The sequence below is a fragment of the Protopterus annectens genome, chromosome 2.part0, assembly GCF_019279795.1.
Source record: "Protopterus annectens isolate FY-2018-M chromosome 2.part0, PAN1.0, whole genome shotgun sequence".
NCBI classification, from domain to species: Eukaryota; Metazoa; Chordata; order Ceratodontiformes; family Protopteridae; genus Protopterus; species Protopterus annectens.
In genome coordinates, this window is record NC_056728.1 from 1,266,955,122 (window position 1) to 1,266,972,094 (window position 16,973).

At 36.2% G+C, this 16,973-nt stretch overlaps 1 protein-coding gene across 1 annotated transcript in view; it reads right to left on the reverse strand.

Moving 5' to 3' along the window:
• TEK (TEK receptor tyrosine kinase) overlaps positions 1–16,973 on the reverse strand; it is a 767,861-nt gene that overhangs the window by 284,340 nt on the left and 466,548 nt on the right. Inside the window, exon 10 of the mRNA XM_044061437.1 lies at positions 3,660–3,815. Within this exon, the coding sequence (XP_043917372.1) occupies positions 3,660–3,815 (156 nt within the window). The remainder of the gene's footprint in view (positions 1–3,659; positions 3,816–16,973) is intronic.

Here is a 16,973-nt window from a genome sequence, read left to right on the forward strand (position 1 = left end):
TAAGTATAGTGGAGGGTCATTCCAGGTTGGACGATTTGGAGACAAAGCCAGAGAAGCGAGATTGTGTTGGTTTGGACATGTGCTGAGGAGGGATGCTGGGTATATTGGGAAAAGGATGTTAAGGATGAAGCTTCCAGGTAAGAGGAAAAGAGGAAGGCCTAAGATAAGGTTTATGGATGTGGTGAGAGATTACATGCAGGTGGTTGGTATGACAGAGCAAGAGGCAGAGGACAGGAAGAAATGCAAACAGATGATCCGCTGTGGCGACCCCTAACAGGAACAGCCGAAAGAAGAAGAAGACTGATAGCATAACAAGGCAGTCCAATTACCTCTGTCAAGAGATGAACACTAAATGTTATGAGACTATATTTTCATGTAATTCAAATGAGCTATATAGTAAATTTAAAACGGTAAATGGTTTGTATACATTAAATAATATTATTTGTATATTTTATTTAGCATTTTCTTACTGAGATAGACCAACTAGGCAACAAATTTTTCAGTAGAGGCCCTGGGGAAAATTCTCCAATAGAAATTAATTACTATGAAAATGCAGATGATAAAGCAATGCTGTAAACTTCAATATTTACAAAGATATGAATTGTAGGAAGTAAATAGTATAAGCATGAGTAATTCTCTACAATAGCAGGTTGAAAAGGTATATACATCACAGTCAATATTTAGAATACAGTATGAGTAAAGAAAACCCTGTCTAGGTAGTGTATATAATTACACAGCATTCAGAGTAAATTTCTGTACAAGAAATGTCATACGAATCTAGGAAACACAGAGTCAGGTGGCCACAAAAAGCCACCCAAACTAGGTTTCTCAGAACTGCTGCTCTTCTTATTTAATAGATAACAGAAGGGTGACCTTAATCCTAAAAATAGTTTTATGTCTTGGAAGCATTTTCTTACAAATATAGTTGCAGTTTTTTTCCAATATTAAGGGTTAATTTAGGAAATGTACTATTTGGCAAATGGCAAGAATGTCAGTATACCTCTATGGCAAGATGGATGATGCAAGTGGTAGAGTGTGCGTGGTGTATTTTTTGTGAACAGTATTCAAGTATGAATATGTTTTGAATGGTGCTACATGTAGTGGAATACATTGTGTGTGTGTGTGTGTGTGTGTGTGTGTGTGTGTGTGTGTGTGTGTGTGTGTGTGTGTGTGTGTGTGTGTGTGTTGTAAATGAAACTTTATTTATTTATTGCATTTGCTTACCGGGAAAGTCCACTGGGCCTAAAAGAGCCCATTTTCAGTGGAGGCCTGGGGAGAAAAGCTCCAACAAGAACATAGATACAGAAAAAATATAAACATTAATTGGTGCAGAAGTAGAAATAGTGTTACAGGTAGTAAATACAGTAACATATACAAAAGATATACATAAAAGCAGGAATCTAGTTAGTTTGATTATTATTGGTTGTTTGATTGTTATGGAAATTTAGTGAATGTGGAGTGTCTGTTATAAATAGTTTGCCATTATTAGTTGTCTGCTATTCATTCAAAAAATTCTTACATTCACCATTACCTTTCTTCAGTGGCAATACTCACCTGAATTAGACTACAAATGTTAAGGGGGTGTGAGGCCATAAGTCCCCATAAGAGTGCATGTGGAAAATCCCCTTGTGTGTAACAGTGTCTATGTGTGTGAATGTGATGATCTGTGTGTTAGTGCATGGTGTGTATATGTTAGGTGGATTGTACCAATGGATTCTATAGGTAAGTGGTATGTGAATACTCCCCGCAGATATTACAAATAAAAATAGATTTGATAAACCCGTTTTCCCACAGATTTACTATATGCAATTCATTAAATTCATACCATCCATAAGTATATATAGGTCCTTTCCAGCTCAGTACAGGGAGTGTTTCAGTGAGTTAACAGTGCTATTGTATCACAATTGATGCAACAAAAGATTCTTCAATATAAGTGTGTTAATGTGCTGTTAACATCAACTGCACAAACAAATGCATTGCATTTCATAGTGCAATTGATAAGAAATGGTACATGTCAATGGAAAAGCAACCACGTTATTTATTTGTCTGTACCTTTACACATTTAACCACTGTCTGATCTTAGAGTAACTCAGAGCATTTTATTTCTGCCAATTTATTATTACATCCAAGGTGAAACATACTTGTTCTGAATTTAATAACTTTACAAAAGTAATGTTTTTAGTGTCATATAGGTAGAAAGATAGGCTCTACTTGTATAGATTTTTTCCAAAGTAATAGCCACTGGAAAAAATACTTCTAAAAAAACAAAACAAACAAAAACACTAGAGTATATACTTAAGGGTCGAGACCTCACTCTAGTTTATTTTCAAAATGATTTTATTCTGCTGCTACCAGAACATCTAAATCATAACTACAAGAATCCTCATCCCTTAGTAACACTTTTGTTTAGTCAGATTATTAGCTGCATTATCTGTTTTTTATTCTGGACATGTTTTTTTTTTTTACTTTTTTGTCCAGATTTACTAAAAGCTGAATTTCCTGTGCCTTGGAAATTCAATTCTTATTTTTTACAAGGATGTGAAGTTTCAAAATTAGACTGATTTATTTAAAACAATGCTAACAGGTATTTCTGCATAGCTAATGATCAACATTTTCAACAGGATACTTTGAAACCATCACAAAGAAAGCATGCAAGAATCAATTCTTTCAGAATGAAGTGAAAAAAAGCAGAAACACTAACATCCTATAGTTATACTGTCTAAGGCTTTTACAAATATGACACAGCTGCAACAGTGTTTTCTTAATATGATATTTTACAACTATATTGGCCCTAGGCGTGAGTGCATGTGTGTGTGTGTGTGTGTGTGCCTTCTGTGGAAGGTTGGGCGCCGGGCTGGCAACTCGACACCATAAAACTCCACTGTCAGTCATGAGAGGACAGGTGATCCGCTGTGGCGACCCCTAACCGGGAAAAGCCGAAAGAAGAAGAGGAAGAATTTTAATTTTAACTTCTAATTAATTTTGAAAAAAGTTATATTTATATATATATATATATATATATATATATATATATATATATATATAAACGTTTATGAAACTGTAGCACAGACAATGATCTAGTCACTCTAGAATATAGCTGGAGTTAATTATCAGCATGCATTTGCTATACTTACACAAAGGGAGCTTATAACCAAGAACATGGCCTATTGTAAGTAGTCTGTATTCCTGCTTTGCCAGAAGTTCATAACAGAACTCACTTTAGAAGAAGTTTTCCAAGTCTGGGCGGCCTGTTAGAACACTATGAATTTCAGTCTATGTCATGAGAATGCCTATTATTACATATTCTTCACTGCAAATGTTAGTTTGGATACCTAGATATAATGGAGGTACATTCTGTACTCTGCTGTAAATATAATTTTATTGTACATGGTGGGCAAAAATGAGCAAAAATGTTTTAAAGCAATGTATTTAATACTCAGGTCTGACATGTATGCATACAACTCACTTATTTAAGCAATGATGTTTCAACTTTAAACCAGCATTAAAAATGACAGGAAGGCTTATTTAACCTTACATTTTAAATAAAAGATATTTTAAACAAACTAAAATAAATAAGTAAATAAATAAACAAATGCATATTTAAATTAATAAAATCTTGTATTATGTCACTTCAGTGAAAAACAAGAATAGAATCTCACCATTCACGGACTCCCAATTTCCATTAGATGGCTGGTAAAACACTATTGTCCGTATGATCGGCCCATCTCCAATGTAATAATCGACACTAGTGTTCACTTCAAGGTAATGAGATCCACGGCTGACCAGTTTAGGGGGGAACCGAGGTAAAGGAGGCACTAAGGAGAGTTAAGCAGAGCACACAATGAGTAGTTAAAAATATAGAAGCAAAGAAGAATATATCATAACCCTGATATCTTTAATTCACGACTTGTTTACGAATAACAGTTACACCAAAAAAGTTTCTGTAATATCTTCATCAACATTAATCAGCCACCAAAACCACAGAAAGAGTAGCTTATAGAAACACATATGTAATAGAAATGGAACATATGCAGGCTGCATTTCTGTCATTTGTTTACTAAGTAATTATATAAATGTTCTATTGTGACTGTGCCTAAGGTGCCAGCATATGTGGGCTGTGTATCCCATGAAACCACACCGAATGGTCTATCTTCTCCAAGTGTTTTTGGTTTCTTATACTACGATGGGAATGGATCCCATTCCTAAGTCAATGTATGGGTAGAGTCCTTGAAATTAGCATTGTTTCAATCTTCGATGTTAGCAAAGAATGCTTTTCTCAGCACATTTCAGAAGATCTCTGTTTTGCTACTGTATTTGTGGATTTCCCATTTTTATTCCCTCTCATCTGATCTTTTTCCTTATTTTCTTTCTTTTGTTTTTTGGGCACATTCGTTTGCTGTTTGATTTTTTTTCTCTGCTGCTGGTTTAATTTCCATTCCTATTTTATTCCAAAATGGTTCTCTAAACTAAACAAAGAGGTCATCTTAAGACTTCCTCTCCTCATGTTTTAAAACTTTCACTGTATTTGGATCCGATGCGATCTGCAGAATTTATCAAGTCCAAATGTCATTCTTATATCATCTGAAAAAGTTTTTTTAACCATTTGCAGTTGTGCTTTCTAACCTTCTTCTGATGAGGTATGTCATTTTACATCATCCACAAAAAGTAGATGATAAATCTTTAAACAAAGGCTGGTTTCTGGGACCCAAATTGTAACCAAGACCTAATCTGTTAAGTAAACAGTTTAATGGGTTAAACGTAAGACAAAACAACACCATGACAAAGAATCACCCTGGAATATCTCCCTTTGAAATTTTATCCCTGGGATAATAATTTCCCTTTAACATGACTCAACTGTAAAGTGATTTGCTATTGTTTAGTGGTCACGGTAATGTAACTGATCAATGCATCATATACATCATACATCTGTAAGCACTCCATTATCCCTGAATTGGGATACTGACATATGCTTATTTGTAATCTCTCTACTCATACTACACACTATTTGTTTTTAGTTTCTCCAAATCTTTTGTATTTCTAATACCATAATGGGACTGGACCCCATTCCTAAGTCAAAGTATGATTAAAGCTCAAGAAATTAGTATTGTTTCAGTCTTTGATGTTAGCCAGAAGTGCTCTTCACAGCACCCTCAGTGTGGCCAGTAATGACTCCTTTTACAGTTTGTACAGAGTTACATGTATTGGTAACATATCTAAATACGATTGTAGATTCTTTTTTTTATAGGACCCATTGTTCCTACTACTACCGGAACTGTCTGGGTATCTTTATTTCATATTGCTCTCATTTCTGCTTGCAAATCCTGATATTTTATCGCTTTGTGTCTCTCTGTATGCAAGATACTGTAGTCCTGGGTATAGCGATTTCAATGATCGATGCTACTTTTGTCTTCTTTTCATGGACCACTATATCTGATTGTCTCACATCTGTCTTTTGTACTGTGGGTAATGGGTGATCCCATGTGGTATAGACTTCATCATTTTCTATGATGCTTTGTGGCTCAGGTTTCCAGTGTTTTTCAGTTACTTCAATATTATAATGTTTGCACAATCCCCAGTGCAACAGTCTTGCCACATTATTATGCCTTTCGGTATACAGTCCTTCTGCCATTAGTACGTCACAACAGTAACAAGTTGTGCAACTGTTTCTAATTCTGTTTTACAAACCCTACATTTGTCTGTTTCTCCCACATGTTCAATGGACTTTGTAAATCAACGTGTACATAGTCCACTATCTTGGACCACCAATATTAACTTTTCATCTTTTGGTTTGAATTTGCCTTTCCTTAACCATTCCTGCATTCGATCCTGATCAACATGAGGTTGTTCCAGGAGTTTTCTATACTTGCAACTATATTTATGCATTTTCCACATTTCTTGCCTTCTCATCTGATCCTTCACTTTATATTCTTTCTTTTGTTTTTGACACATTCGGTTGATGCCTGATTTTTATCTACTTCTGGTTTGATTTCCATTCCTGCTTGACACCAATATGCTTCTGGTAGACTAAGCAGAGAAGTCATCTTAGATTTATTCTCCTCATGTTTCAAAACATTCACTATGTTTGGGTCTTGTGAGGTCTGCAGATATGAATGCAGTCCTATGATTGTAGATCTATACATGTAATCAATTTCAAGGAGGCCCATACCATCTTCGGAATGGGGAATATATAATCTTGGTATACACTGATTTTAATAAATCATCTGATGAGCATGAAGCATCCTTCTTGTTTTCCTGTCTGTCCAACACCTTTTGGAGCCAGTCAATCACTCCAAAACTGTAAGCAAGGACAGGAAGACAAACTGGTTTATAGCTTGAACTTTGTTCCTAGATGTCAACGCTGTTTTCAGGATTAATTTAAGTCTTGTAAAATATTCCTTATTGAGTTTTATTCACATTTGTTCATGTTTTATTGTTGATCCTTCATCTGCCTGCAAATTCTGACATTTATGACTTTGTGTCTCTCTGTATGCAAGACACTGTAGTCACTGGGTGTGCATTTACACACTCCCTCTTGTGCAAGTTCTTTTATATCACATTCTTGTCCCAAACTGATGTTTTCTTGATGCTCCAGATTTTCTGCTTTAAAGGTTGCTTTTGCACATTTATTAAGACCAAATGACATCCTTATATCATCTGAAAAAGTTTTGATTACTTGCAGTTGTGCTTTCAGTCCCTCGTCTGATGAGCTATACAATTTTAAATCATCTACAAAGAGAAGATGAGAAGTTTTTACACTTTGTTGCTTTCTGGGAGCCAAATTATAGCCATGACCTATTCTGTTAAGCAGACAGCTTAATGGGTTAAGGGCAAAGCAAAAGACCAGTGGTTACAGAGAGTCACCCTGGAATATCCCCCTTTGAATTTTTATCCCTGAAATAATAATTTGTTCTTTATCATGCAAAGTGGTTTGCCACTGTTTCATGGTTGCTGTGATATAGTTTATCAGTGTAGGGTGTACTTACTTCCCCATAGATGCTGCCGCTGCCATTACTGCAAGCATGTTAGTTGACCACTTGGGATCAATCTTTTTAACAGACATCCCCCATCTTACCATATTAAAAAGCAGTTAACAGAAGCCACTCTGAGAAAACATCGGACTCTGCAAGAAACAAAATCTAAGCTTTGAAACTAGTGCATGCCACTCGAGACCAATCTTTTTAACAGACATCCCTCATTGCACCATATTAAAAAGCAGTTAACAGAAGCTGCCCTGGGAAAACATCGGACCCTGCAAGAAACAAAATCTAGGCTTGGAAACTAGTGCATACCACTCAGGACCAATCTTTTTAACAGACGTCCCCCATCCCACCATATTAAAAAGCAGTTAACAAAAGCCACCCTGGGAGAAAATCAGACTCTGCAAGAAACAAAAATTTAGCTTTGAAACTAGTGCATAGCACTCGAGATCAATCTTTTTAACATATTATAAAGCGGTTAACAGAAGCTGCCCTGGGAAAACATAGGACCCTGCAAGAAACAAAACCTAAGCTTTAAAACTAGTGCATACCACTCGGGACCAATCTTTTTAACAGACATCCCCCATCCCACCATATTAAAAAGCAGTTAACAGAAGTTCCCTGGGAAAACATCGGATCCTGCAAGAAACAAAATCTAAACTTTGAAACTAGTGCATACCACTCGGGATCAATCTTTTTAACAGACATCCCCCATCCCATCATATTAAAAAGCAGTTAACAGAAGCCACCCTGGGAAAACATAGGACCCTGCAAGAAACAAAATCTAAACTTTGAAACTAGTGCATACCACTCGAGACCAATGTTTTTAACACACATCCCCCATCCCACCATATTAAAAAGCAGAAAACCAAAGAAACTGTGTTGGGTAAAACCTTGGTGCAGAAATAAATCCAAATGAAAGATAAAAAGTAAAAAATGCACTAAGATAACACACAGCAAAACATTTAATCACAGCAAAGTACAAAGTGGTAAGCGCTTTCACAACCGAAGTTGCTTCATCAGACACCACAGTAAAAAATGCACAGGTTTAAATAGAGATTCTAAAATGCCAATTAATCAATAAAAATCACACAATGATTAAGTAGCAGTGAAAAACAATTAAGCCTCATGCTCAAACTCAAAAAAGCATTGCTTAAAAACATTGCTTAAAAGCATTGTACAAGAAGAAATCAAATACTATACATGAGAAAGCACTTAAAAAACTTATAAGATCATTATAAAACATGGAAAAATAATAGGCAGGAAAAAGTTAAATAGAATACTTGGAAACTAAAAGCTAGTTAAATACATAGACTAATCTTGAAATAACTTAGCTAATCTTAATGCTTGAGATGTCTAGCCTTTAAAAAAGGGATCAAGGAAGTAGTAGCATTCAAACCAGGATACTTTTCAGCATTAAGTTTCAAAATCCACTTCTGCTCATGTCCCTCTGTGATATTCTCAATGTCACCACCTCTGGGGTTTCTATGAATATGTTGTAGAACAAAGAACTTAAAGGAATGAGAACGGCCATTGGACATAACATGATTGGCTAGAGCATTTGATGGTTTATTATTACTAATATCTCTTAGGTGGTCTAAAATACGATCTTTAAGCATTCTATTGGTTTTTCCTACATAAAAAGTAGGACATTGTACACAAAAACAAAAATAGACCACATCTGTAGATCTGCAATCAGTGTATTGATTAGTGTACAAAGAAAATTTCCTAGTAGGATGTACATATTTATTTTTACTATATATAAATTGACAAGCACTGCAATTCCTGCATGGAAAAGTACCATACCGATTGGATCTAATAATAGTTCTAGATAATTCACCATGACATAGATGTTGTTTAAGGGATTTATTATTTCTAAAACTAAAAATAGGAGAATGTCCGACCTTGTCTACCAATCCAGGCACTTCTTGTAGCAAACACCAATGCTTTTTGACTACATCTATGTATTGATTGATGTTACTGGAAAACTGAAACACCACTCTAAAATCATTACTAGTTCTGTTTGTATAGCTTGTATTGTCAACAGCATCACCAGCATTAAAATAAGGTTTACATCTAGTGCTTTTCAGCTTCCAGGCATTAGAGATAGTCTGTTCAATGTCTGCAAGCGAGTATCCCCTATGTAAAAATTATGTTTTTAAATTAGATAGGGCAACTACTGCATATTCATCTCTGCTATGCAGTCGCAGTGTTCTAAAAACCTGACCCTTGAGCACGTTCCTAGGAACATGTCTAGGGTGCATACTAGATTTGTACAAAAGAGTATTTTTTCTAGTGGGTTTAAAATAAATATTACTGCAAAGACTATTTAAAACAGATTTACTAACCTGCACATCAAGGAAACTGATGTCATTGTTGGAACTATGGTAAGTGAACCTTAAAAAATCACTAGTTGAATGCAAATATTCCAAAAACTGTGCCAAATCAATACCAGAGCCTCTCCACAGCATAAACACGTCATCCACAAAGCAGACGTATCAAAGTATTTGTCCAAAGAATGGATTATTATTTGACAACACATTTTGCTCTTCCCAGCTGACCAAAGCCAAGTTGGCATACCTATTTGCACATGCAGTGCCCATGGCCACACCAACTTTCTGCAAAAAGAATTGCTCCTGGAACATAACAGTGTTGTTCTCTAGGATAATCTCTAAGAGACTACAAATCAACTGTATCTTAGTGTTGGTGAAACACTTATTCACAGAAAGAAAATCCCTAATGCTGTCAACACCCCAGGTGTTAGGTATACTAGTGAATAAGGATTCAATGTCTAATGTAACAAGGACAAAATTCTCATTAACATCAACACTTTCCATTCTATCATAAAGCCTTTGTAAAAACATCTTTGTATCCTTCAATATTGTATGGCAGTTTGCCAACAAACCATGTAAACATCCCTCTACATAAATAGAGAGAGGTTCAGTACACCACCCAGTGCCTGAAACAATAGGACGCATGGGTGGTGATAACAAATGTTTGTGTATTTTTGGTAAGCCATATACCCTGGGAACAAGAGGTTTATACACATTAAAATACTTAAAAAATCGTGATTAGTAAATTAAAAAAGAAACTTTATCTATGTATAGTACCTTTGTTCCAGCTTTACCAACAGGTATTCGATGATTCATAGATGTATGTGAAATTGCTTTTAGAGAATTAAACAACTCAACTGATACTAGTAGGTCATTTTATAACTTGACAGTAGATGAACATAGAGCCCTGCAAGAACTAAAAAAATATACATTCACTAGTTATTAAGCAGGCAGATAAAGGAGGCGGTATAGTGTTAATGGACAAGGATTTATATGTCACACAAATGGAGAAATTTTTACTTGACATGCATACATATCAATGCATTTCCAAGCCTACTGTTAACGTTATTATAGATAAAGTTTCTTTTTTAATTTTTGATTTACTAATCACAAATTTAATAGATGATTCACTTTTTAAGTATTTTAATGTGTATAAACCTCTTGTTCCCAGGGTATATGGCTTACCAAAAATACACAAAAATTTGTTATCTCCACCCATGCATCCTATTGTTTCAGGCACTAGGTGGTGTACTGAACCTCTCTCTATTTATGTAGAGGGATGTTTACATGGTTTGTTGGCAAACTGCCATACAATATTGAAGGATACAAAGATGTTTTTACAAAGGCTTTATGATAGAATGGAAAGTGTTGATGTTAATGAGAATTTTGTCCTTGTTACATTAGACATTGAATCCTTATTCACTAGTATACCTAACACCTGGGGTGTTGACAGCGTTAGGGATTTTCTTTCTGTGAATAAGTGTTTCACCAACACTAAGATACAGTTGATTTGTAGTCTCTTAGACATTATCCTAGTGAACAACATTGTTATGTTCCAGGAGCAATTCTTTTTGCAGAAAGTTGGCGTGGCCATGGGCACTGCATGTGCAAATAGGTACGCCAACTTGGCTTTGGTCAGCTGGGAAGAGCAAAATGTGTTGTCAAATAATAATCCATTCTTTGGACAAATAATTTGGTACGTCCGCTTTGTGGATGATGTGTTTATGCTGTGGAGAGGCTCTGGTATTGATTTGGCACAGTTTTTGGAATATTTGCATTCAACTACTGATTTTTTAATGTTCACTTACCATAGTTCCAACACTGACATCAGTTTCCTTGATGTGCAGGTTAGTAAATCTGTTTTAAATAGTCTTTGCAGTAATATTTATTTTAAACCCACTAGAAAAAATACTCTTTTGTACAAATCTAGTACGCACCCTAGACACGTTCCTAGGAACGTGCTCAAGGGTCAGGTTTTTAGAACACTGCGACTGCATAGCAGAGATGAATATGCAGTAGTTGCCCTATCTAATTTAAAAACAGAATTTTTACATAGGGGATACTCGCTTACAGACATTGAACAGACTATCTCTAATGCCTGGAAGCTGAGAAGCACTAAATGTAAACCTTATTTTAATGCTGATGATGCTGTTGACAATACAAGATATTCCAGCAGAACTAGTAATGATTTTAGAGTGGTGTTTCAGTTTTCCAGTAACATCAATCAATACTTAGATGTAGTCAAAAAGCATTGGTATTTGCTACAAGAAGTGCCTGGATTGGTAGACAAGGTCGGACATTCTCCTATTTTTAGTTTTAGAAATAATAAATCCCTTAAACAACATCTATGTCATGGTGAATTATCTAGAACTATTATTAGATCCAATCGGCATGGTACTTTTCCATGCAGGAATTGCAGTGCTTGTCAATTTATATATAGTAAAAATAAATATGTACATCCTACTAGGTAATTTTCTTTGTACACTAATCAATACACTGATTGCAGATCTACAGATGTGGTCTATTATTGTTTTCTGCACAATGTCCTGCTTTTTATGTAGGAAAAACAAATAGAATACTTAAAGATCGTATTTTAGACCACCTAAGAGATATTAGTAATAATAAACCATCAAATGCTCTAGCCAATCATGTTATGTCCAATGGCCGTTCTCATTCCTTTAAGTTCTTTGTTCTACAACATATTCATAGAAACCCCAGAGGTGGTGACATTGAGAATATCACAGAGGGACATGAACAGAAGTGGATTTTGAAACTTAATGCTGAAAAGTATCCTGGTTTGAATGCTGCTACTTCCTTGGTCCCTTTTTTAAAGGCTAGACATCTCAAGCATTAAAATTAGCTACGTTCTTTCAAGATTAGTCTATGTATTTAACTAGCTTTTAGTTTCCAAGTATTCTATTTAACTTTTTCCTGCCTAGTATTTTTTCATGTTTTATAATGATTTTATAAGTTTTTTAAGTGCTTTCTCATTTATAGTATTTGATTCCTTCTTGTACAATGTTTTTAAGCAATGTTTTTAAGCAATGCTTTTTTGAGTTTGAGCATGAGGCTTAATTGTTTTTCACTGCTACTTAATCATTGTGTGATTTTTATTGATTAATTGGGATTTTAGAATCTCTGTTTAAACCTGTGCATTTTTTACTGTGGTGTCTGATGAAGCAACTTGGGTTGTGAAAGCGCTTACCACTTTGTACTTTGCTGTGATTAAACGTTTTGCTGTGTGTTATCTTGGTGCATTTTTTACTTTTTATCTTTCATATTAAAAAGCAGTTAACAGAAGCCACCCTGGGAAAACATCGGACCCTGCAAGAAACAAAATCTAAGCTTTGAAACTAGTGCATGTATGTAGATAATCTATAGTTTTCTGTACCTTACATAGAGACAATATTATTTTAAACTATTGCTGGTTGATTTTAGATGTGGTCAAGCACTGCGTTATGAATAGTGGACAACGTCCCCCCCATATTTGTGAAGTTAATAACTCTGCTGCCACTTTTCATTTCTAGAGGGTACTATTCACCTCTCCCTACCCTTCCTGACCATACAGCAGCTCTCTAGCACACAAGATAAAACTCTGTAACTGGCCATACTTTGCAATATTTTCTTGAGCACTCCTGTGCCTCGGTATACTGGCTCAAAACTCTGTACCCTCCCTGTTCTCATTCACAACTCCAGCAACTCCTGTCTGTCTCCTGCCTCCACCCCTCCCCCCACCTGTCTTCCAAAGGAAATCTATATAGGGAACCCCACTGTAGGGGCACCAGTTTTAAATCCATAGATGCTGCCACTGCCATTACTGCAAGCGTGTTAGTTGGTAAGGAATTCAACTGTTTTTATTCCTGCATGCAGCATTTTTTACATCAGACCTAGTATCATTGTCATCCAGCTATGTTCTAATGTTTGTAACTACTTAAGCATTTCTTGGGTTATCCCGTATGTATGCAGAAGTCGCATGTAAATCGCTGCATTGCAATTTAAACAGAGCTATCTAATAGTGTTGTGACTTGTATTTGGATCCAGCATTGCTTAGTACTGTGTAGAATGAAGAGGCGTGTGAACATTGATGCTAATTACACTGTTTTATAGCGTTGTGAGCTGTAGATGTTTACTTTTTAAAAGATTGTCTTATTCAAAAGCACATTGGTCTGATGTAAAGGACTATTGGCTAGCTTTGGTCCGGAATGTGTGATAACTTGATAGCGCTGGATTAATTTGATTCCAGGTACTGTTAAAAGTGTGTAAGTCAGTTTTATGCTTATAATATATGTTTAAATAACATGAACTAAGAGCTAGCTTGGCCTGCATAGCTAGTTAGAGCCTCAGTTTTCTTTAGCCATTTTAAAGTTCACTGTGATATCAAAGTATATTTCTAAATATACTAGTTCTAATTGTTAACTTCTTCATTAACTGTATAAATACTGTACTTGCTTGTTTCTTAACTCTTACATGCTGTGTTGGTACTATATGTATATGCATTATACACTGCTACTGGATACAAATTCTGTCTGTCCTAGATTGCTTGCATTCACCCTATGTCTTAACTATTCCTTCTCCCTCTTCCAGACCACTCAGGACCAATCTTTTTAACAGACATCCCCCATCCCACCATATTAAAAAGCAGTTAACAGAAGCCGCCCTGAGAAAACATTAGACCCTGCAAGAAACAAAATCTAAGATTTGAAACTAGTGCATGAATGTAGATAATCTATAGTTTTCTGTACCTTGCATAGAGACAATAGGTTATTTTCAACTATTGCTGGTTGATTTTAGCTGTGGTCAATCGCTGCATTATGGATAGTGACAGCACCCCCCCCCCCCCATATTTGTGAACTTACTAACTCTGCTAACACTTTTCTTCTCTACAGGGTACTATTCATCTCTTTCTATCCTTCCTGACCATACAGCAGCTCCCTAACACACAAGATAAAACTCTGTAACTGGCCATACTTTGCAATACTTTACAATAGCAGCATCCCCAGTATTTCTAGTGGCTTTTATAGCTGCTGAGTCTCTGATACTTATACAGTCTATGACATTACAGTAGTAGGCTTTTTTCACTTACCTACTGATAGTCTCTTGAACACTCCTGTGCCTCAGTTTACTGGCTCAATCCACTCTGTTTGCCCTCACTATGCACAGGCTCACTCAGCTCCCCTATCCTACCCTCAATTCCCACCCACCTCACTACATTTACACTTATACTTCACTTAGCTCCACCCACCATCCCACTATCATATCAGCGAACCACATAAACCCAACCACCTACTCTGTACCCTATCTCTTACTCATTAACATATCTATACCACCCATCATGAAGACTCCACCTCCCAGCAATATACCTTTATTAATTCTTCGCTTATGATTCCTAACCCTCCTAGCCATCATCTACCACCAAACCTCTTACCATAATACACTAAGCAACATCTCCCCACTTCAAAACTACCACACTAATTTCCTACATCCACCAAAGTCACTCTACTGTAGCCTCATTAACTCCAGCCTATATTCTCTTTCAATTACCCTATTCACCCCCTTTAGTTTAATGCACATTGCTTCTCAGTTGAAATCCAATTACAAGAATATTACCCTACTTGACAAACTAGCCAAACCAATACCAGTCTCACACCTCAAACTCATTGTAGCAGGAGACACTCACCCAAATCCAGGACCCACTAAAACAAAAAAAACCTACCCACCAACCTCCCAAAATCACCAATCAATCAACTTATACATAGACCCAAATCTAGTCTCTTCATACTTAACATAAATATAAGAAGCATCAATAATAAAATACATGACTTATATGCACTACTGTCATTATATTCTCCTGACATAGTGAACCTCACAGAAACCTGGCTAAAGCCCTCCACAGCTGACAACCAAATCCTACCACCAGGCTACAACAAAATTCGGCAAGACAGACCTGACAGAAAGGGCGGCGGTGTGGCAATATTGTTTAAAAATAGCCTATTAATATCTAAAGTAGAACTTGAACTCCCAGCTATTAAAATGCTGAATTCCTATTTAGCAAACTACAAATAAATAACAAAAAAATATATACACCTAATAAGTGGTTACATCCCACCAGTGAATAATACCCAATCCGTAGAATACTTCCTTCACTGGCTAATTGAAAACAACCCATGAAACCATTGCCCTCAGTGACTTTAACATTGATTGGCTCAACTGGTCCTCTCCTAACCCCAGTAACTTTATCAACCTGTTTGGATTCAGCCAAATTATACAGCAGCCTACCAGGATTGATAAAAACAGTAAAAAAGAGAGTCTGTTAGATTGGATACTACTCAATAACCCTCACTCTCTTGCTATACTGGTATACTACCAGACTCTCTCAGTGATCACCAGCCCACTTTTCTTCTCAAATATAAATCACACCACAGCTCCAATCCCATACTCCAAATTATTAGGAACAACAAAAACTTTAATCCCCTTAGATTCAAACAAGAACTTAAACAATTTAACTGGTCAACCCTGTACCAATTACCTCTAGATGAAGCGGTTAATCATTTTAACACCACATTCTTGACAATCCTAAACACACATGTTCCAGTTAGAATAACCAAAATAAAATCCAAAACAGCACCATGGCTAACCAAAGATACAAAGATAAATATTTCACAAAGGAGTAAAACATGTACAATTTGGAGGACAACTAAAAACTCAATAACTCAACAAAAATACCAGGAACTATGCAACAGCACAAAAAAGGCAGTACTAGAAGATAAGAAGGACTATTTCCTCAACCTACAAAATACTCATCAAAACAGTCATCCTGGTAAAACCAGCACCCCTTCTCCAAATGCTACTACCCCTGTCACAAATGTAGCCGAACCTTTCAACAAATTATTTACCAAATCAATTCAAGCATTGGCCCTCCAACAAGGTAATACCCCAACTAATAGTACTCAAAACATTAGCCCACCACATACTACATTCCATCTCAACCCATCCCCCACCAACTATATTAAAAAAACTCCTCTTTAAATTAAAACCCACTACTTTAGCCGCTGACCTGCCGAATACTTACAAATAGCAGCAGAAGAAACAGCTATACCCATCTCCATCCTCACTAATCAGTCTATTGCCAAAGCCACCATTCCTTCAATCTGGAAAACAGCCTACATTATTCCCCTACATAAAGGTTGTAATTCTACAGATATATCTAACTATCATCCCATTGCCATCCTCCCCCCCTTAGCAAAAATCCTAGAAATATTTATCCACCAACAACTTATGGGTCACTTATTAAAACACCAACTCCTTTCCCACACCCAGCATGGTTTTCGGCCTGCCCACAGCACCACTGCTGCCTTATTAACTTTCTAACATGGTGAACCACAACAGAAATACTGGCAAACTGACATCTGCATTATTTTTGGATTTGTCAAAGGACTTTGAGAAGGTCACCCATGAAAAGCTTATACAGTACCTCAGTAATCTCGGCTGTGAAATGAAGACTATTTCCTTGTTCCAAAATTACCTTATGGGTAGGAAACAGACAGTACATTGGAATAACAACCTATCACCACTCCTACCCATCATCCTTGGCGTTCCACAAGGGTCCATATTGGGTCCCTTATTGTTTTTCATATTTACCAACACGCTTCACACCTCCACCAAT